Genomic DNA, 23074 nt, shown 5'->3' with positions numbered 1-23074 from the left:
GCGGAGGCTCTGAAACTCGCAAGAATCCCAAAAATCACTAGACCAGTGGACTGGTCTGTCAGAAAGAGAACAGCTTCTCCAAAGGCTAAGAAGACCTCCTCCAAACATAGCTTAATTTGAAATGCCAAAGAACTCTTTGGTCTACTCTCCATGAAGGGACTCGGGGATTACCTGAGTTTTGGTGGTCAAATTTTTCTTGTCAACTGTATAGTTTTTCTACAGTTATGCAAAATTGTACTGGTTGTAGGATATTTCTCCAGTATACTCTGATCTTTCACAATTATTCTAAGTCACTGTTTGGGCCCGTTATGTCTCGTCTTCAAAATAGGGTTCCTACTACCCCCCCCCCCCCCGGGGGGGCTGAAGATGAGAAAGTTTTTGTTAATAGTTTTGTGTTGATTTTTATGTTATATTTCCACAGGTGCTTAATGATGGTGACAGACTTTTATATTATCTATGTCAAGAGCTGAACAGGCTTTGGGAGACTCGATCACCGTGGCCTCCTTTAACGTGAAGGTTATTAATGTTCTAGCAAAACGTAGCCAGATTCTCTCTCTGTTAAGGAAGAATCATGCTCGGGTATTGTTCCTACAAGAGACACATTTCAAAGCAGGCAGAGTACCAAACACTTCCTTCTCCCCATATCCAATTTGCTTTAACAGTTGATCTCATTCGTCCTCAAAAGGGGTTAATATTGCATTTAAGAAGGGACTGCCCTTCACTTTGAAGGACTGTCTTACTGATGCAGAGGGAAGATATGTATTTGTAAAGGGACGCCTAGCAAACACACTAATTACTTTTGGGAATCTCTATGCTCCAAATACTGGACAGGCGAGATGGCTGTCTGGGGCTTTGGACACACTTGCATTGTTCAAGGAGGGCCTCTTGGTCCTGGGGGGTGATTTTAACCTAACCTTACACCCGAACCTAGATGCATCTAACGGTAAATCCTCAATTGCAAAAAATGAAAGGAGAGTCCTGAATAAATTAAATACACTTGGCCTGATCGATCCAGGGAGAATTGCTCATCCTACCACAAAGGATTACTCCTTTTATTCAAAGCCACACAATTCTTACCACAGATTAGATTACATGCTGATTCAAACCTCAGCAATCTCACTGATCCTAGACACCTCTATAGGCTCCATAACACTCTCGGACCATGCACAGATTTTCATGAAGTTACGAATTGCTTCGTTATCCCGGCCTGCTACAACCTGGCGACTGAATGAGTCGCTTTTAGGAAAACCAGAGCATCTGCTCCAACTAAACTTTCATATTGCTAGATTCTTCAGGGAGAACACTCTAGATGGAGAAACTAACCCCATAATTTGGGAAACACATAAAGCGGTCCTCAGGGGAGAGCTGATTGCATTAGGGACTCATGTTAAACGAGAAAGAGAAATTTCTTCTCTCCTGCACCAAATTAGCACTCTGGAAAGGATTCACAAAAAAGGGGGGCCGACCGTGACCTAACAGAGTTGTCCACCCTGCACTGCAAACTCAAAGATCTTCTCAACTTAACCTCAGCTAAAATATTTGCCTGATGTAAACAAAAGGTTTACATGCATGGGAACAAAGGGAGCAAACTTATGTCCCGACTACTAAAGAAACAAAAGGAGAAACACTTTATTAAGCAGGTGGATACGGGTGGTGGGGCAAGGGTGAATAAGTGAGACGAAATAGCGGACGCTTTTCGGAATTATTACAATTCTTTATATAACTTGGCCCCACCAGAGTCCGTGAAAGATCCTATTGTAGCTACAGGGAACATCCATAATTTCCTAGCCCAGCTTTCGTTACCTAAGATTTCCCCCCTGGGGCAATCGTTACTTACGCAAGAAGTTACAGCACAAGAGGTTAAGGACACAGTGGCGAAAATTCCCAATGGAAAAACCCCAGGCCGCAATGGCTTCCCAATAATATATTATAAAAAATTCGCAGACACGCTAATCCCTCGTTTAGTAGAAGTTTTCAACTTTTTTTTAAAAGGTGCAGCCCCCCACCAGAATCACTAGAAGCATAGATCACAGTTATACCCAAGGAGGGGAGAGACGGAACGCAGTACAGTAATTACCGTCCTATATCACTTCTTAATACGGATATTAAGTTGTGGGCCAAAATTCTGGCCTCCAGAATTAATTTGGTGTTGGCAGATCTAGTGCACCCTGACCAGGCCGGGTTTATATGTGGAAGAGAGGGCAAAGACAACGCTACAAGAGTTCTGCAGACTATCTCATATGCAAAACATAGGCCCTCACGGTCCTTTCTACTGATGCTGAGAAGGCCTTTGACCGGGTTGGCTGGCAATATATGAACTGTGTTCTGTAAAAATTTGCCTTTCCACCATCATTTATTGAAACTATATTTTCGCCATACACTTACCCGACAGCCAGGGTCAGGGTGAACGGAATTCTATCGAACTCTTTCAAAATTAGGAACGGTACCAGGCAGGGTTGCCCTCTCTCCCCCTCCTTATTTGTCCTGGTTATGGAGACGTTGATTCAGGCCATCCGACAAGACAAAGACATTAAAGGTATCAGGATTAATCGAATTGAAGTGAAGGCAGTAGCCTTCGCAGATGATCTATTGTTGATACTTTCGAACCCAGGTACCGCCTTCCCAAAGCTTCTTGAAATCTTCTCTTTATTTGGAGATCTCTCTAACTTTAAGATAAACCTGGATAAATCTGAGGCCCTCAATATTTCAACTGAGACAGAGGTTATTTCTGTACTTAAAAGGACTACCCCCTTCAAGTGGCCTAAGGAAAAAATTAAATATCTAGGGGTTTTCATTACGGAAGATCCACATTCCCTTTTCCAACATAAGGGGGTGAAATTACTGGGGAAAATCAAAAACCTCCATAGTTCCTATGACCTTCCATTTAATTCCTGGATGGGTAGAGTCAACATAATTACATCATATGTTTTACCTAAAATTTTCTATGTGATGAATATGGTCCCAATATCCCTACCGAAATCTTTCTTCAAATCGCTAAATCATATTATAGCCAGATTTGTCTGGAAGTCCAAAAAAGCTCAGCTCCCTTTTAGGACTTTGATCTTACCGAGAAGGGCGGGGGGGGGTTGGGTTTACCAGATTTGGTGTCTTATTATCGAGCCATACACTTGACCAGATGGATAAAACTAATCCATCTGATAGATCAGGATTCCCAAACTCACATCGACTTGCAATTATTGGGTACAGATGCAAAAAAACAAATATGGACAAATTACCCCACCTCAAAAATTAATTTTGATGACATTCTTCTGACGTCCATTTTGACCAAGCGGTTGTTGGTCCCAAACTTCACGCCAGATTGCCATTTTCTTGATAAAATGCCAGTAAGGATAATCCCATATATTTACAACCCAGATTTTATGGATCCCTATGACTTATGGGAATCTCTACCAAATAAACCAATCTCCCACCTTTTGAATAACAAGATTCTCTGTAAAAACTTCTGGCCTCAAGAAGCCAAAAAGCACCCAAATAATTTCCTTCAACAGATCCATGTCTCCCACTATATGAAACAAATCAGAAAAGTAACCACTCCCTCCCCTAATTGGCACTGGTTAGACTTACTGATGAAATTAAAACCACCTATTTCAAGACTGACCTCTAAAATATATGATAATCTCCTTCAATCTAAAAACAACTACACCCCATTATTTCTCTATTCCTGGGAGCGAGAACTTAACATTACTCTGTCACCAAAAGAGAAACAATCGATTTGTTCTAACTCCCATGGCTTCTCGAGATGCATCCTGTTACAGGAATCGACATACAAAATTTTATCAAGGTTGTATTACACCCCAGAGAGGCTCTTTCATTTAGGCCTATCTGATTCTCCAATGTGTTGGAGATGTGAAAAATCGAGAGGTACTATTACTCACATTTTTTGGACCTGCCAGAAAATCTTAAAGTTCTGGCGGGATATCAATGATGTCTTGAAGGCCTTGGGTGTGTTGCATTTGGATCTTGTTGCCTCTGAGGTACTGTTATCTCTCCCCTCCACCAATTTCAAACCTAAAAAACATGATCTTCAACCCTTGTTGCTGGGTGCCGCAAAACACTTAATAGCTTTAAGATAGAAGCAAAAATCTCCACCAACACACAGGAACAGGTTAGTGAAAGTCAGAGAGATCTTTCGACTAGAGGAACTCTCCAGCTGGGAAACCTTTTCCCACGACCGATTTCTGAAGATTTTGGGATCCCTGGATTAAATGGAATGGCAGGAACTAGATTCCAGGTTCTGATTTTTTTTTCTGCAATGTCTTGGAGGTTTACGGTGATCGAGCTCCATTGAGCCAAAAAACATAGAAGCTTTTCAGCCTTGAATTTTTTCTATTCTCTAGGTAGAAAACCAATTTCATTCATATTACGCATAATTCGACATGTCGCCAGTCTGTTCCAGTTAGTTGGACCTGAATGTTACGCTGTTATTCCGTTTCTTTAAAAATCTTATTTTCATTTATGTAAACTCGACACTGCAAATTTTATGTCTTATCTATCCCACAGGTACTTAAGGACTTTTACCATATATGATTTAAGTGTCAGTAATCATAATTTGTAGTGTTTCTTTAAAAATCCATAAATAAAGAATTACAAAAAAAAAAAAAGAACAAACCTCACTAGCAGAATGCAAGTCTGGCAGAGGTCTGCAAGAAACAGCTCAGTTAAGTAGCATGGCAATCACCTGGGATAATGAACACTTGAACACAGCCAGTGTGTCCCAGTCTCAGATTGACAGCTCGATTTTCCAATCAACACACTGACAGCTTCAGTACGCCCCTGTACCAGATTGGATGGCTGACCTATCAATAACTGCATCCCAGACACACTCAGGGGTGGAACCATGACAGTATCCCCTCTTCAAGGGGTCCACTGGACCCCCAGGCATTCCAGGAAATTTTAGATGACTAAGGCTAAGTTCACATTTGCGTTTCTGTGCACAGCACATCATCTGCATGCACACGCACATTTACACAGCATTTTTTACCTGCATCATCTTACGCATGACACCAAAAAAAGCTGCGTGTGCATGCATTTGTATGCGTCTTTGCATGCGTTTGCGTTTATGCGCATGTGTTCGATATTTCCAATGCTTTTCCAGTAGCGTTTCCTTGACACCAGATACCCAATAGGCATGTCTCATGGGATTTCTATATATAGACACACTGCACTGATAAAATCCTCGTCTTTTGCTCCTGTATCCAGCTGCAAGATGGATCTTATTGTGGAGAGCTTCATTATTAATCTTGATTTGTCATTGAAATTGGCTGTTGCCTTTGCTGTGGCTTGTGAAGAAGAAAGAAGAATAGAAAGACTGAGACGACATCGTCGTCGCTGTTGGCAACACCCCATCTTAGAAGTTAGAGAGAGCCGTGGAGCCCACCACTCGTACACAGAGCTGCGTGAAAACCCTGATAAGTTTTTCGACTACACGAGGATGTCGGAACAGAGCTTTGATGACTTGCTGCTACGTGTCTGAGGATCGATCACCTGGCAGGACACACAGCTACGTCAAGCAATTCCTGCTGAGGAACGTCTGTTGGTGACCCGGAGGTACCCAATTTTGAAAAAAGAAACACCAGTCATTAATATGATTGTTATAAAAGCCATGTACTTATTTTTTTTTCCCATTTTCTGTTCGGCAGATTCCTGATTACCAGAGAGACCTTATCATCTCCTACATTTTCAATTCTGGATTGGAGTGTCCACGCTTTCTGGGATTGTTGGAGACAACTGCCATGCTTCTGGCTGGAAAATGCTGCAAAATTCCAGGACATTTGTAATTTTCCAAACTGTTTGAGGTCTGTGGACAGCAAACACATTTGGATTATGAAACCTGCTGGAAGTGGATCTGAGTATTTCAATTACAAAAAATACTTTTCAATTTTTCTCATGAGGATTGCAGATGCTGACTGTCGATTTGTCGCCGTGGACGTTGGCTCATTTGGATGAGGAAATGTTTTAAATACATTTTCTCAACAGTGTTCACACAGGAAAAGGATTTGTCAGGGGAAATGCAGAGTGATAATGTAAACTCCCCATTAAGTATTACCTGCCTAACCCTGGAAGAAGTGCAGAAACCGCCTTAGTAAGATTAAAATTGACAAATCACCAGGCCCTGATGGCATTCACCCTTGGGTATTAAGGGAGTTAAGTAATGTGATATACAGGCCTCTGTTCCTTATGTTTAAAGACTCTATAGAAACAGGGTCTGTTCCTTTTGATTGGCGGCAAGCAAATGTGGTACCAATATTCAAAAAGGGGTTTAAAAGGGAACCTGGAAACTATAGGCCGGTAAGCTTAACATCTGTTGTGGGTAAAATTTTTGAAGGGTTTCTAAGGGATACCATTATGGAATATCTCAATGTTAATAAATGTTTAACTCCATATCAACATGGATTTATGAAGGATCGCTCCTGTCAAACTAACCTGATCAGCTTCTATGAGGATGTAAGCTCTCAAATGGACCAAGGAGAATCATTGGATGTCATTTATCTCGACTTCTCTAAAGCATTTGACACTGTCCCACATAAAAGATTGGCAAGTAAGATGAGAAAGCTTGGGCTAGGGGAAAATGTGTGTAGATGGGTAGGTAGCTGGCTTAGTGATAGAAAACAAAGAGTGGTTATTAATGATGCATACTCAGATTGGGCCAGGGTTACTAGTGGGGTACCACAGGGTTCTGTATTGGGCCACCTACTATTTAATCTATTTATTAATGATCTAGTGGATGGCTTACACAGTAAGATATCAGTATTTGCAGATGATACAAAACCATGTAAGGTAGTTAACACAAAGGAGGACAGTTTGCAACTACAGACAGATTTGAGTAAATTGGAGAATTGGGCTGAAAAATGGCAAATGAGGTTTAACACAGATAAGTGTAAGGTTATGCACATGGGAAGGAGAAACATGCTATAATTACTTACTAAATGGGAAACTGCTGGGGAAATCAGACATGGAAAAAGACTTAGGCATCTTAGTCAATAAGAAGCTAAATTGGAGTGCCCAGTGTCAGGCAGCTGCCACCAAAGCAAATAGGGTCATGGGATGCATTAGAAGAGGTCTGGGAACACGAGATGAAAACATAATTCCCCCTCTGTACAAATCACTCGTCAGACCACACTTGGAGTATTGTGTGCAATTTTGGACGCCGGTGCTCAAGAAAGACATTACTGAACTTGAAAGGGTTCAAAGGCGGGCTACTAAAATGATAAATGGAGTTGGTTCACTACAGTACCCAGAAAGGTTATCAAAATTAGGTCTATTTACTCTAGAAAAGAGAAGACTTAGGGGAGACTTAATATATATGTACAAGTATTCAGAGGGCAATACAGAGATCTCTCCAATGAACTATTTGTACCAAGGACTGTGACAAGAACAAGGGGGCATTCTCTTCGTTTGGAGGAAAGACAATTTCTGCACCAGCATAGAAGAGGGTTCTTCATGGTAAGAGCAGTGAGGCTCTGGAATTCTCTTCCTGAGGAAGTGGTGATGGCCAACTCACTGAATGAATTTAAGAAAGGAATGGATGCTTTTCTTGTGAGTAACAGTATAGAAGGTTACGAATAACAGAATATTATAGGTAGATGGTTGACCCAGCTTAGGGGAAGGAATTTTTTTCCCTATGGAGAAAATTGGCTGCTATTCTGTGGGTTTTTTACCTTTGCCAGGATCAACAATGCAGAACAGCTGCAATAAAAATAGGCTGAACTAGATGGACATAAGGTCTTCCTTTAGCCTTCAAAACTATGTTACTCACAGACTTTCAAAAACTCTGACAAGGGCCAACGTTTGTATGGGAATAATTTCAATTTGCCACAGCCTCTTCCGAACACTGAAGGACCGCCAATGCCCTTTGTTGTGGTTGGGGATGAGGTGTTTCAAATGTGTGCCAACCTCATAAAACTACTCAAGTCAGAACTTGAATCACACCAAAAGGATTTACAACTATCGACTGACAAGGGCATGAATAACTGTGGAGTGTGTCTTTGGTTTGCTGGCATCTAGCTGGTCATTTTGGGAACAGCCATTAATCTAAAAATTGAGACAATTGATGAGGTTGTGAAAGCGTGTATTGTTCTGTACAATTACATCCTGGTGAAAAAGCGACACCACTTGAGTAACCTGTTCATACCACATTGCAGGATTACCAAGATCACCCTCTGAGGACTACAGTGGAAGTTGCCCGAATGAGGGATAAATTTGCTGCCTACTTTGTTTCGGATATTGGACGTGTGGCATGGCAAGACGAAATGGTTTAAGCCGCTAATAAGTAAAATGTACTTGTAATGTTTGCTGACTTTAATACTAACACCTTCACTGTAACTGTAATACTAAACACCTTGACTGTAACACCCGTTAATACTTCATTCAACAATACACACGTTTAAATAAAGCGATACAGAAAACACAGGGAGACATGGATTGTGGAAAAAAAATAATTTTTATTAACAAAAATAAAAACATTGTTTATTTTAGCACTTCCTGGACCTGCTCATTCTGAAGTACGCATGTGTATCGAACACATGCATACACATGTCCTTGCATACCAATGCGTTCCCATAGACCGTAATGAATTGTTTTGACACACTCATCCGCATTCGCATGACTGCACATAATTGACGCCTCAAAAAATGCAACATGTTGCGTTCGCCGTACACTGCAAAATGACGCATGCGTACTCATGCGCATGCGAACTAATGCAAACACATGTCCCTGCATGCACAATGTTAAATATGGGTACGTGTGTCGCATGCAGATGTATGCGGATCATGCGCTGCACACAGATGCGCTAATGTGAAACCAGCCTAACCGATCGGTCTTCACATCTCGAGCAGGGACCCAGGTTCTCTCCTCTAATCCGTATCACCTCCAGTGTATGAGGTATTGGAGGAAATTATGGGCCCTCCGAGAATCCACAACCCTCTGAACCTCATACTCCAGGTCACGTCTACTGAAACCGGAGGAGGTGGGGATGAGGGAGAGAATGCAGAAGGGACAAACTCCTTCAATAAGGATTTATGGAACATGTTAGGGATGTTAACGGATAGAGGAAGCTTTAATCTAAATGCCACAGGATTGACCACCTCTAGGAGCTTATATTGACCAATAAACTTTTGACCCAACTTCACCGACGGTAGGTTAAGTTTAACCCCTTAGGCTAGTTTCACACTAGCGTTTATTCAACGCAGCGCACAGCGCAGCTAAGCCCCACCCCCTGCCGGCTCCCTGCCTGCCCCATTCGGTCATCGCCGCCTGCTATCGCACATGGACGCTTGCGATCCGCACACCCTATCTTTAGCATAGGGTGCACAGATCGGGCGCTGGCCGTGCGCTAGTAGAATTTTGGCGTGCGCTGCGCACTTTTGAAGGTGCGTCCGTGCGCGCCGAATGCAGCATGTTGCATTTAGAATTTTTAGAATTTCATTCAGGTAAATCACAGCATATGTTCCAATGAAATCAGATGTGAAAATCTGAGGTTGTGGGTTATAAAAATCACCTAGGCAGGTCAGCGATGCAACTATTTTTATTCCATACATCCGTGGTTGTACAACAAATCCAGATAGATGGCCAAAATACAATGTCCTCAGTCCACAAGTTCCCAATCTGAGATCAGTAGCAGCAGGCAATACCCACTGTCTCCCAACTTTTGGTTGGCTCACAGCTTTTGGTATCTCTGGCCGGTATAGTGTGTAGTCATAGCCTATGTTCCTCCAGATGATGGATATCACAACTGTAGCTCATCGAAACCCCTCCAGCCAACAACCAATCTCCAAAACTCCATAGATCATTTATCCATCCATCCCATCTTCGATCCTTTCCCTTTGAAGTCCCTGCAACAACTGCCTGATTCAACCCATGTGTCTTTTTCTCCCTCCCCCTTAAACAATTTTCTTTAGCAAACAGAAAAAAAGCATATTCCGTTACATGGGGGTCTATGTGAGACCCCCTGTGGTGACAGTTTCCCTGAGTATTATCCCCATCCACACAATGGGTGTAGGAGTGGGAGTACAATGGTGTGAGACCTTGAGATACAGAGAGGATTAATAGCATGATTGCTTTACATTTAGCCTTAGCTATACATAAGATCTAGCCTGCTCATCCTCCTCTGCTTACTGTCAATGAATGGAAATATTTATTTCTGAGGATGAACTGATGAATAAGCAAATCACTATTAAAACACAGCAAGAAAATAACTAATAAACCAACCACAATATTGATGCAACCGGTGCTCCATGCTGGAAAAAGTCATACTCGTAGAAGTGTGGACTCCTCTATGCGTCCACTTGTCCTTTAGTCTTTAGTAAGCGGCTATATTCTCACAAGAGAAAATATCATTCATTAAATTTTGAAACACAGCAGGTGCATTAGATAATCCAAAAGGCATGACAAGGTTTTCAAAAAGACCCTCAGATGTTAAAAATGCTGTTTTCCACTCATCACCCTTTCAGATGCGTACCAAATTGTAAGCCCCTCTAAGATCAAGTTTAGAAAATACCCTGGCCCCCAGAAGCTGATTATATAGGTCAGGGATGAGTGGAAGTGAGAAAGTATTTTTAACCGTGATCTTGTTTAGTTCTTGGAAATCATGGCAAGGACGGCGACCCCCCCCCCATCTTTTTTTTTTAACAAATAAAAATCTAGCAGCTATAGGAAAGGGGGAAGGATGGATTTGACTCTTCCATAAACTTTTGTTAACATATTCTTTCGTGGCGGTCCATTCAGGCCCCCACAAATTGTAAAGGCGAGCTTTAGGCAATTTGGCGCTAGGAATAAGCTCAATACCACAATCATAGTGATGATGGGAAGGTGTCACGAGTGTCAGGTGTGACACAGTCATCCTGGATCTGGCTGTAGAAGGTCTTTGTGTTTAGCTCAAAAACCTTCTTTATTTTTGCATTTCTGTTATGGAGCGATGTCCTGTGCTGAAGGTTTAAATACATTCAACTGGTGCAGCATAGTGTGGGTGTTTGGTCTGATACTTGCCTCAGTCTTGTTGGAAGCTCTAGCAGTCGGTTAGTATCTTCCCTGAGGACCTTTTGAGGATTGCTGGCATGACATTTCGGTGGACTTCTCAAGCTAAGTATTTCACCCCATATTTCTATCCTCTCTGTCTTTAGATTTAATGGGGATTGACTAGTGCTCACCCCATCTCCTCCCTATGTTGGGCCTATCGCTGGGATCAGGGAGGAATTAAGTTCCTGCTCTGCAATAGGTGCAGAATTTCTATAGGGACGCTAAGGGCAGACAGGATAATTTTAGATCTGCCTAGGGGTCTCCACTAGTGATGAGCAAATTTGTTCGGAAAACGATCGTCAAACAAAAATTCGGCACAAATATGGCACATTCATTCACATTTTATAAAATTGGTAAAAATCGGTAACATTTGGTAAGTGCAGGAAAATATTTGTGCTGCCACAAAATTATATTCAGCACTTTTGCAACGATAATGGTGGTGTTTCATGAGCGTTTTGCATGTGTTTGAAGGGAGGCGGTTTGCAGAGCTCTGAGGTGCGGCGTTCTTGTAAACTTTTTTTTTCCTAAAGGTACTGTCACACTTAGCGATGCACCAGCGATCCCGACCAGTGATAAGATGCGGTCAGGATCGCTGGTGCATCGCTAAGTGGTCGCTAGTGAGCTGCCACACAGGCAGATCTCACCAGCGACATCGCTGGGGACGGGGGTCGCTACTTACCTGTCACACTAGGCGATCCTGCGTCCTCCCCCCCCGGCTCCACGCTCGTCGATTGTCTCTCCACAAGAAGCGCCACAGGAAGCTGATGACGAGAAATGGTCCAGCCTTATCTCGCGCGATCAGCGATAACCAGCGGGGGAGCGGGTTGTAGGTAAGTATCACACACAGCGATATCGCTAGCAATATCGCTATAACGTCACAAGTTATAGCGATATTGCTAGAGATATTGCTTTGTGTGACAGACCCTTAACGTTATGTGTGCACTTTGTGGCTAGCCAATCAGGGCGCAGGAAACACCCACAATGTCCTGACACCACGGCTTGTGTCATTGTCTGCTGAAGTCACATGTCCCTCTCCATATAAAGAGCTGACATCTTATTTTAGCACCATTTTGACACTGTAACAGCGCAGGAAGGCTGCTCCTGATGCTGGCACTGTTAGCAGCAATAATTTAGCTAGTTAGCTAAGTGGTTTAATATCAGTCAGATAGTGTAGCTGGATAGTGTCCAGCATTTTTTTTTGCCCATTACTGAGGTCTACAGACAAAGCCAGCGGGGCACATGTCCTACAAGTGAGTTGTGCACTGCTTCTATTGTGTTCCATGCATGAGTGTAGTGTTCTAAATAATATTTTTCACTAGCTAAATGTGAAACAGCATGCTGTATCCCACCTTGTCATTTAGTGCTGTGGTGATATAAAACTGTCTGCATTCAAACAAAAAAGGAAGCACACTGTAGCGCCATAGCATGCAAACATGAAATATGAAAAATGAATTGCATTACTGCATTTGAAATATGAAAAATTGAGAAGCTTAGCTCATAAAATGGCCAATTTATGTGTACCTGGAAGCCACACTAAGGCGTTTCTCGTTTTCCAGGACCCTAACCTAATGCCAATCCTTTTGCAAACGCCATTACTTTTCTAAGAAAGCTGTGCCTGCGCTACACTAGCATGTTGCAAACAACATCACCCATTCATTGACTAAATCGTCTGCCAGGATGCATTTCACCACAAATAACTGGACGAGTAAGCATGGCAAAGGGCGTTACATCTTGCTGACTGGGCACTGGGTGACTCCTGGTGGCTGTAGGGTAGCAGAAGCTCCTCCACAAGTCTTGGAATCCCCAAGGCTTGCAGGACAAATCTCTACATTTAACACTTCCTCCACTGCTTCTGTCTCCTCTATCTCCTCTAGGGCCTGCACCCTCAACCTCTGCCTTAGTGAGACACGCATTCCAACAGTGTCAAGTGAATCCCCACCACCTCCGTACTGCGCAGCCAGGGCTTACCGCATCCAGCCAGTATTAAAATCTATATGCCTTGGAGATTGCAGTCATACAGCTGAAGAGTTGTGGACAGCTAAGTTTGATCAATAGCTGTCTCCGCTGAACCTGCATCCAGGGGAGGCCGTGTCCGATAATGGTGCGAACCTGGTGGCGGCCCTTCGGCAAGGCAAGTTCACACACTTGCCTTGCATGGCTCACGTCCTCAACCTGGTGATACAGCGTTTTCTCAGCCACTATCCCGTCCTGGGTGAGCTGCGCCAGAAAGCAGGGAAGCTGTGTGCTCATTTTTGCCATTCACATCTCTCAGGTCATCGACTTGCAGCAATACAGAGGTCTTTGTCTATGCCAGTTAACAGGTTGAAATGTGATGTGCCGACATGGTGGAATTCCACTCTGCACATGTTGCAGCAATTGTGGCCGCAGCAACGAGCCTTGACGCAGTATGTCATGTCATATAGCCTGGGCCAATGCAGTATGGACGTGGCACATATCACGTTAACAGAGTGGGCACAGATTAAGGACCTCTGCACCCTTCTACACAGTTTCAAAATGGCTACTAAGAGGGTTAGCGCTGACTACGCTGTCATCAGCATCACTATTCCGGTCATCTATATGCTGGAGCCGACTTTGAATAGCCTGAGGGAGAAGCAGGGGAGGCTGCGGAAGAGATAACATTGTCTCTAAGTTCCAGACTGTCGTCACACGGGCGGGTGCCAAGGGAGGGTGGATTACTGCGATCAAGGGGGGTTGGTGATAACAGACAAACTGTTATCGAAGGTGCAAGATCCAAGGAACAAATGGAGGGGGAAGAGGTTATTGGTGAGCAACTGTCAGATAAGAGGATAATCCTCTCTCTGTTGTTAATGATTGGCGGGAGGGGACGGAGGAAAGAAGCATCATTGTTACCCAGCTACCAGGACAGCATGGGCTTGGACATCATGGTAGAGCCTGACATATGAGTGCCTTCTTGCTGCACTATCTGCAACATGATCCATGTATAGTTATGATTAGGAATACTGCTGACTACTGGGTTGCCACTCTGTTAGATCCACGCTATAAAACCAAATTTTGCCAGATGCATCCCGCTTTGTAAAGGGACTTGCGAATGCTGTAGTATAGAAACACGCTTTTACACAACCTTAAGAAAGCTTTTCCCCAAGACAGCAATGAAGCACAGAGTTCGCATCTCAGCTCTAGACTTCAAACCTCTGGCACTTCAATTCATCAATGCCAAAACATTAGCCATAGCAGCAGTGGTGGAAGTGGAAAAAGTAATTTCTGTGAGTCCTTTGACACTTTTTTTTTTTTAGACCAACTTGTGCACCAGCAGTCCAAGTCATACACGTTGTAAACGAATGGAGAGGATGGTGCAGGAGTATCTAGAACTGAATATCAATACCATCAGGGTGGGTTTGGACCCTTTCATTTTTGGTCTTCCAAAATGGATGAGTGGCCTAAGCTCACCTCATAAGTCTTGGAGGTTTTATCTTGCCTGGGAGCCAACATTCTCTCAGAAAGTGCCTTCAGTGCTGCTGGTGGTGTCCTGATGGATAAGCGCAACCAGTTGTCCCATGAAAGTGTAGACCGCCTTTCATCAAGATGAGCAAGTCATGGATCTCCAAGGACTTTTGCTCTCCAATCGCAGACTTTACAGACTAGGTGATATTGCATTTTTTAGTGTGCTTCATTAATGTCACGTAACTGCACTCTGTGATATCTTTAGAGTGGCTGCTGTGGTTGCAGTTGCTGCAGATGTTAACACAAATTTGTGGAAATGTGAACAGTCGTGGTTGGTCTACATCTGCTGGGTTGGCTGCAGTGGTAGACGTGTTGGTCCCAATTATACTATTTCTATTTTCGTGACAGTCAGGCCCTAGGTTTTTTAAATGTGAAAACTCCAGGTTGGGTGTCCATCTGTTGGATTGGGCATAGTGGAAGATCTTTTGGTCCCTATTATACTATTTCTACTGTGGCCACTTTGGTATTGTCTGCCAATAGTTTTTGTAAATGTGAACACTCCTGGTTGGGTGTCCATCTGCTGGATTGGGCATAGTGGAAGACCTGACGGTCCCTATTATACTATTTCTACTGTGGTGAAATTGAAGCCACTTTGGTAGTGTCTGAAATTAATTTTTGAAAATGTGTAGACTCCTGATTAGGTCTCCTTCCTGAGTGTTGCCTGTAGCAGTACGACTCCGATATTGTCAGGCTTCCACTTCCTTGGATTCAACTACCCGTGTTAATATGCGCAAATTTTTCTGACAATAGTAATCTACAACACTGATATTTGTGCCACCTGAGTGTGTCTCAGCATGAAAGCAGGTGTTGCGTGTGGTATCAGGGCTTCCAGCAAAGGAGGCCTCACTAATCCCTCACCCACCTTGTCTTACTATGGCATTCAATTGAAAGCTATAAATGCTGTCCCAGACCCCGATACCTTATGCCTTAGCGATTGCTGCAGTGCCATGCTACAATTTGTACTGTGGGTGAATTGAGGCCACTTTCCTGGTGTCTGGCCCTCATTTTATGTGTTTTGGCAGCATTTGGTGCCATTATAAGGTGTTGTGAATGCATTTGTTTTTGCCTCCCGTCGACATGAATGGTGTTTGGTTATGTTCGGCGATTATTCGATGAATTAATAGGCCAATATTGCAAATTTGGCTATCGTAATCTGAACCGAACATTGAAATATTCGCTTATCTCTACCCATCACCATTTAACACCTCTACATGGATCTGGACTTGCACAGAGACCCCCAGGCTTGGGCCATGGTGTTACCTGCTATTCTGTGGAGTGAAATGGGAAGAATAGTCAGGTAGCTGGGTCAGAACCAGGAGGGCAGGAGGGCAGAGAAAATGCAACATCAGAAGACGCAAGAGTAGTCAGTAAACAAGCCGAGGTCACGACAGTAAACACAAACACAAGCCAGGAGCTAAGTACAGAGAACTGAACCACAGGAGAACAAGACTGTATCTGTCAGCATCCAGCAATATACTACGAGCGTTAGTAGGGTGTGGTGCTCTCCAACTGGCGGAAGCAATACTGCCAGAGTGGATGGTACTACTGGTCCCAGGCATCCTAATCTTAGTGGCTAGAAAGAGCCTACGCTGCCTAGAGCCTCTGGTTCCGACCTCTCCTTCATCACCAGCGCTGCCTGCTCCTGGTGACAGACACAGATGTTGCAGGAGTAGATCCCAGATGAGATGGTAGACATCATTTGCAAAAACCCTAATATGATAAAATGGCAGAAAGCCAGAGCAGTAGAAATCCCCATAAAGTTTGAAAATTATAACCCTCAGTGAATTCATCTATAGGAGTAGTGATAATTTTGACTACAGGAACTTCTTGGAAATTAGCACGCAGTGGATGTTGGAGAGTGAAAATTGCAAATATGCCATTTTATTACCCAACACATAGTGCCCAGATTGTGCTCAAGGAGACACACCCAAAGTAAATTAAGTGGGTTCTTCTAACTCTAGTAATGCCAAATACATGGATGCTAAATGTTGTTTGGGCGCACTGCAAGGCTTAGAAACAAGGGTGAGATTTTACTTTGCTAAAACTTATATTGCTGGATTGGTTTATGGAAGCCATATTGTTTCTCAGAGCATTTCAGCCAATAAGAATGCGGAAAGCTGTTTTTCCACTGACAGATTATGGACCTGAGAGGGTGCTTGTTTTTTGTGGGATGAGTAGAAGTTTAGTGGTATAATTTTAGCCTACAAAATATTGTTTGGTGGCTTTTTATTCCATATTTGGGCAGCAAAATGAACATATTTTTACTAATAGAATTAAAAATGTTCAGAAATATAAAGTTTGAGGACATTTTATTAAAAAATGATAATTGGTTTTATTCTTGGCAGATGACTGTACTAAGAGATCAGAAGGACAGATGACATCTTCAATTTTTAAATCCGATGATCTTGAGATCCCACATGATACAACTGAAGTGAATGCTGTTACTCCAGATATACCATCATCCCTTCACAGCAAAGATCTGTTTTCTGATCCTTTGAAACAGGTCCGGTTTTCTGATTCATTACCGACTACTAAGGAAAATCAAAGTAATAAAATCAGCATTAAAAAACGAACTGCTTCTAAAGCAAAGAAGCCATTTTCATGTTCAGAATGTGGAAAAAGTTTTGTAAAGAAATCAAATTTTGTTATGCACCAGAGAATTCACACCGGGGAGAAGCCTTTTGCATGTTCAGAATGTGAGAAATGTTTTAAACAGAAATCGACTCTTAATACACACCAAAGAACCCATACAGGGGAGAAACCTTTTTCATGTTCAGAATGTGGGAAATGTTTTAACCGGAAACCGAATCTTGATAAACACCAAAGAACCCACACAGGGGAGAAGCCTTTTTCATGTTCAGAATGTGAGAAATGTTTTAACTCTAAATCGTATCTTGATGAACACCAAAGGACCCACACTGGGGAGAAGCCTTTTTCATGTTCAGAATGTGAGAAATGTTTTAACTCTAAATCGTATCTGGTTAAGCACCAAAGAACCCACACAGGGGAGAAGCCTTTTGCATGTTCAGAATGTGGAAAATGTTTTAACCGGAAATCGGGTCTTGATGAACACAAAATAACTCACAAAGGGAAGAAGCCTTTTTCATGTTCAGAATGTGGGAAATGTTTTATCCGGAAATCGAATTTTGATGAACACCAAAGAACCCACACAGGGGAAAAGCGTTTTTCATGTTCAGAATGTGGGAAATGTTTTAACCGGAAATCGAATTTTAATGAACACCAAAGAACCCACACAGGGGAGAAGCCTTTTTTATGTTCAGAATGTGGGAAATGTTGTACCTCTAAATCGTATCTTGTTAAGCACCAAAGAACCCACACAGGGGAGAATGTCAGAATGTGGAAAATGTTTTGTGCTGAAATAATCTCGTCTTAATTACCAGAACAGTCAAACAGGAGAGAAGCATTTTTCATGTTCAAAATGTTAGAAATATTTAAACTGAAAAAGTTTTCTTCCTAAAGGTGTTGTCCAACACTAGGGCAACACCTTGTTATTCCTCTTGTTTTGCCTCATTAAAATAAAAACACTCATACTCGCTTCCCATATCGACAACATTCCAGCAGTGTCAGGACTCATGATCCTGGAGCTCACGTGTGGTTTTTACATCACATGAGTCTTGTGCCCAATCAGCAAAGACTTCACTGTCCCCACCTTCAGACATATTGAACATCAACAGGAAGGATGCTCTCTATCTTCCTCTTGATGTTCGATTTGTCCGAAGGTGGGGACAGTGACACCAGCCCTGATTTCGGCACAGTGGTCACATGACGTAACAACCTCACATGAGCCCCAGGAATGCAAGTGCCGACACTGCAGGAATGACGCCAACATGGCAGGTGAAAATAAATGTTTTTATTTTAAAGGGACCAATGAGGAAATAAAAGAAAGGGTTGTCCAAGCAGTGGAAAACCCTTTTAAACATTAAAAATCCCACACGTATAGGCAACATTATTAGTGATGAGCAAGCACTAAAATATTCGAGTGCTCGGTATTTGAATCGAGCAGGTCGGATGCTCTGCGGACTTTTCAATGAGGTCTGGTGGGGGAGGAAAACATGTGAAATGGATGAAAACGGCACAGGGAAGATACCTGGACGCATCTCTGACTCCCAGGTCGCTGCTGAGATCAATGCTGTCAGAGTATTACGCCACTTTTACGAAGTGACAACACAACTGAAGATAAAATTTATTTTACAAGAATAAATGTAAGGAAGCATTCTTTCGTGTATAATTTCTTTTATATAAGGCAATTTAAAAAGAGGAAAAAAAGCCTCCTCCACCTCTTAGGCTATGTTTGCACATAGCGTTTTTGCACTTTCTCATTGCTTTTGATGTTGAAAAACAACATTCACTGTAAATGTAATTTTAACATTTTACTGCCTTATATGGGCATGTGGTGTGTGTGACATGGTATAATAATATTCCTCAGTGCTTTACAGTTTAACAGTTTCAAGACATAAGTCATAAGTAACAACATTAACAATTTAATAATTAAAGCAAAATTAGACAACCCTGCTCATGAGAGCTTACAATCTAAAATGAGGAGGGGGAGATACATAGTACAGCTGTGTATTTACAATGATAATCCAGCCATATTGAGGGAGGGGGGATAGATGTGATAGTCAATGGGCTACACATGCACACTTCCACATAAAATGACTTTAATTAGTGAACGTGATAGGCCGCTCTGAACAAATGTGTTTTGAGGGAGCGCCTAAAACTGCAATTGTGAATAGTCCTAATTTCTTGGGGTAGAGCATTCCAGAGGATTGGCGCAACGCGGGAGAAGTCTTGGAGTCGGGAGTGGGAGGTACGAATTAGTGCAGAGGTTAGTCAAAAGTCGTTCGCAGAGGGCAGCGGTTGGTTAGGCCGATAGACAGAAATGAGGGAGATGTGAGGGGGTGCTGCACTGTGGAGAGCTTTGTGGGTGAGAACAAGTACCTTGAATTGGATCCTATAATGAATGGGCAGCCAATGTGACGATTGGCGAAGAGCGGATGTGTCCAAGTACCGATTAGCCAGATGGATGACCCTGACTGCTGCATTAAGTATGGACTGGAGAGGGGAAAGTCGAGTAGTGGGGAAACCAATTAATAGAGCATTGCAGTAGTCCAGGTGGGAGTGGATCAAGGCCACAGTAAGGGTTTTTGTTTTCATGGTGAGAAAAGGGCTGATTCTAGAGATGTTCTTTAGGTGTAAGCGGCAAGAGATTATATATGGGATGTGAAGGAGAGATTGGTGTCAAACATAATACCCAGACAATGCGTCTGCTTCCGGGGTGTTATTATGGTGCCACCCACAGAGGGAAATGTCAGGTTTAGGGAGGTTAGTAGATGGTGGGAGCAGAAGAAGTTCAGTTTTGGAAAGGTTGAGTTTCAGATAGAGGGCGGACATGATGTTGGAGACAGCCGACAGTCACTGGCGTTCTGCAGTACAGGGGGGTAAGGTCAGTGGATGACGTGTATAGTTTTGTGTCATCAGCATAAAGATGGTACTAGATGCCAAATTTGCTGATGTTCGGTCCAATTGGGGCCATGTAGAGAGAGAAGAGAAGGGGGCCAAGGACTGAGCCCTGAGATACCCCAATGGTGAGAGGAAGAGGAGATGAAGCGGAGCTAGCGAACAAAACACTGAAGGAGCTGTCAGAAAGATTGGAAGAGAACCAGGAGAGAGCAATGTCCTTAATGCCTAGTGACTGGAGCCTAGAGAGTAGGAAACGGTGGTCAACAGTGTCGAAAGCTGCAGAATGGTCGATAAGAATGAGCAGAGTGTTCACCATTACATTTTGCTGTCAGGTGGTCATTGGTTACTTTGATGAGTGCAGTTTCAGTCGATTGTAGGAGGCGGAAGCCAGACTGTGAAGGGTCTAGGAGGGAGTGAGTGGAGAGGTAACGGGTAAGGCAGGCATAGACTAGGCGCTCCAAGAGACGAGAAATAGAATTAGATAGAAAAAAGCAAGCGCTTAACTTGAATGAAAGAGAGAATTTTCTGAACAGTGGGACTCCTACACTGCTACAGTCTATGAACGATGTGGAAAAAATTAGGCGTAGGGACTGCAATACACCCTAGAATAATGTTTTTGACAATTTTAAAGAGTGGGAATCAAAGACCTGCTCCCGCAGCAGGCACAGTTTGCCCTGACCCACAGGCTCTATGTGCACCACCATCAGCAGTACGTCCCCTTCCCTTACCTCAAGCCTTGTGCATTTTTTAGTTAGATAATAAATGCCTGAAAAATTTACAGTATTATTTTGGAAAATAAAATGTGTAGCCTTAAAAGGGACTTCTGTTTTACGCTTGCTGCAGCAATAGACCTGTGAAATGAGTGGAAGCCACTAAACCCTGCCTATATGCCTCTGATACTATAATTCCCTCCTTGAGCAACTATCCCTACAATCAGTGCAGATAACAGCAGTATTGTTGAGGATATGCATTGGATTGAAGATATACAAAATGAATATATACAAAATGGACACTTACATGAATACACATAAGAATCAGAGACTGATTATATGTCTACGTGGTAGAAATCATACCTGTCAGTAGTTTTAGAACACTTTCACACTAGGGTTACTTTCACACTAGGGTTTCCTGGAGCTGTGGAGGGATGCGCACGGCCGCCGTGAAGCTCCACCCACAGCTGCACGTCCTCTGGTCAGCTCCGCATATGGGCGCATGACGCATGCGACCTGCGTACCCTATCTTTAGCATTGGGTATGCAGGCCGTGCGCAGGTAAGCGTCCTTTTGACGGTGCGCCGAGCGCACCAAAATGCAACAACTTGCTAAAGTCTGGTGCGACCAGAATCGGGTGTTAACACAGAGCCTGCTTCAGCTCCTGGAACGCCATGTCTGTGTCAGCAGTCCATTTAACTATGGTCAACTTAGTACCTTTAAGAAGATCTGTCAATGGTGAGGCAATTATAGCAAAACTTGGGATGAACCTCCGTAAATACCCCACAATTCCAAGAAGTGCCCTCATTTACTTCTTGGAAAGAGGTTGCAGCCACTTCTGAATCTCCTCGATCTTGTTTATCTGTGGTTTAATTTTGCCCCTTCCGATGACATAGCCTAGGTACTTGGTCTCTTCTTTCCCTATGGCACACTTTTTTGGATTTATGCTGACCTTTTTAAAGCATCCAGAATCAACTGTACCTTTGGCAGATGAAAGCAGTCAAGGCTAAAGGCCATAATGTAATCAAAGTACACTGTAACATACTTCTTATGCGGAACCAGGATCCGATCTATCGCTCTTTGGAAGGTAACCGAAGACCCCTGCAGACCGAAGGGCATACTGGTGTATTGAAAACACCCATGAGGCGTCGAGAAGGCTGTCTTCTCCTTGGCACTCTGGGACATTGGGATCTGCCAATAGCCTTTCGTCAGGTCCAGGGTTGTAATTTACCTCGCGGGTCCGAGTTTCTCAATTAATTTGTCCACACGAGGCATCGAGTAAGCATCAAAACTAGAGACTTCATTCAGCCTGCGGTAGTCGTTGCAAAACCGCCACTCACCGTCGGGCTTCGGAAAGAGGATGATGGGACTCGTCCATCCACTTTTCGACTCTTCTGTCACCCTGAGGTCTAGCAACATTTTCAACTCATTTGATATCCCTTTTATTCGGTCGTCCATGACAGCACCACCTGAGAGAGGGGATCCACCCTTCAGGAACAGGAAACCTACAGATACAAAAGGGCGGCACCTCTCCCACGCATCAGTTGGTATCCTGTTCCTAGAGGACAGAACTTCCTACAGATCGTCTGTCATGGAGTCGTCGAGGATATTCCCAGGCCAGCTGACGGACCCAGGTAGCGGGGGGGATCTCCTACCTCGGTCAGCGTGGGGTCCCTGGAAGCGCCACGGTGGGGCCGAGTAGGTCACCACGGCAGTGGACGGAGCAGGTGGAGCATAGGGTCCGGTGGACAACCGCCTCCAGAGTGCCAGCACCAGGTATGTATGCCCCTCCTGGTGCGTTCCCCCCGGGGTCTGGTCCTCTTCCCATCCGGGTTGGCGCCCGGTCGGCGGGTACGTGGTGGCGCACGGGGGGCTGGAGGCTCTCCGGGCTGGGGGCGCCGTGCCGGCTCCTTCCCGCGCGCTCCCGCGGTCTATGGTGAGCTGTGGGGGTGACGCGGCAGAAGGGCGGGGCCGGGAGCGCCGAAACCGGAAGTCGGGTGCCGTCCGGCTTCCGGTGTGCGCCGCGGATGCGTGCCTGTCCTGGGTCGCCGGCTGGGGTGGGGGGGCGCGGCACAGGGAGGTCGCGGGAGGGTCCCGGGTGGGAGGTGCCACGGCCAGAACCCTGCTGGCCCGGACACCAGGAGGCCATATATGGCAGGCGGGGATGCTGCTGGGGTGCTTCCGAAGGCCCAGCAATGGATACAACGGAAGCCCCCATAGACCAGCAGGATGAGGCGCAGGAGCGCCTGCAGAAACAGGCCACAACGAAGTCCCATATGAGTGGCCAGCAAAAGAAACAGAGACGAATGAGCGGACAGAGCAGCGGAAGTTCCTGCAGGCTAAAGGATCCCCCTGCCTCCCTTCATG

At 44.0% G+C, this 23074-nt stretch overlaps 3 protein-coding genes across 5 annotated transcripts in view; 1 reads left to right on the top strand and 2 right to left on the bottom strand.

Annotated features, from left to right (window-relative positions):
- Positions 1-18753, top strand: part of LOC141047242 (uncharacterized) — a 60909-nt gene extending 42156 nt beyond the window's left edge. For both annotated transcript variants that reach the window (XM_073542232.1, XM_073542231.1), the window contains exon 7: positions 16863-18753. In XM_073542232.1, the coding sequence (XP_073398333.1) occupies positions 16863-17911 (1049 nt within the window). In that variant the 3' untranslated portion in view covers positions 17912-18753. The remainder of the gene's footprint in view (positions 1-16862) is intronic.
- Positions 1-23074, bottom strand: part of LOC141047235 (uncharacterized) — a 376268-nt gene that overhangs the window by 87283 nt on the left and 265911 nt on the right. The window lies entirely within an intron of this gene.
- LOC141047227 (uncharacterized) overlaps positions 1-23074 on the bottom strand; it is a 480556-nt gene that overhangs the window by 375606 nt on the left and 81876 nt on the right. The window lies entirely within an intron of this gene.

This window comes from Dendrobates tinctorius, unplaced genomic scaffold, assembly GCF_039654945.1.
Source record: "Dendrobates tinctorius isolate UK_male_01 unplaced genomic scaffold, ASM3965494v1 ptg000126l, whole genome shotgun sequence".
Lineage (NCBI taxonomy): Eukaryota > Metazoa > Chordata > Amphibia > Anura > Dendrobatidae > Dendrobates > Dendrobates tinctorius.
Note: the sequence above shows the minus strand (reverse complement) of the source record. Positions and strands in the feature narration are given on the sequence as shown.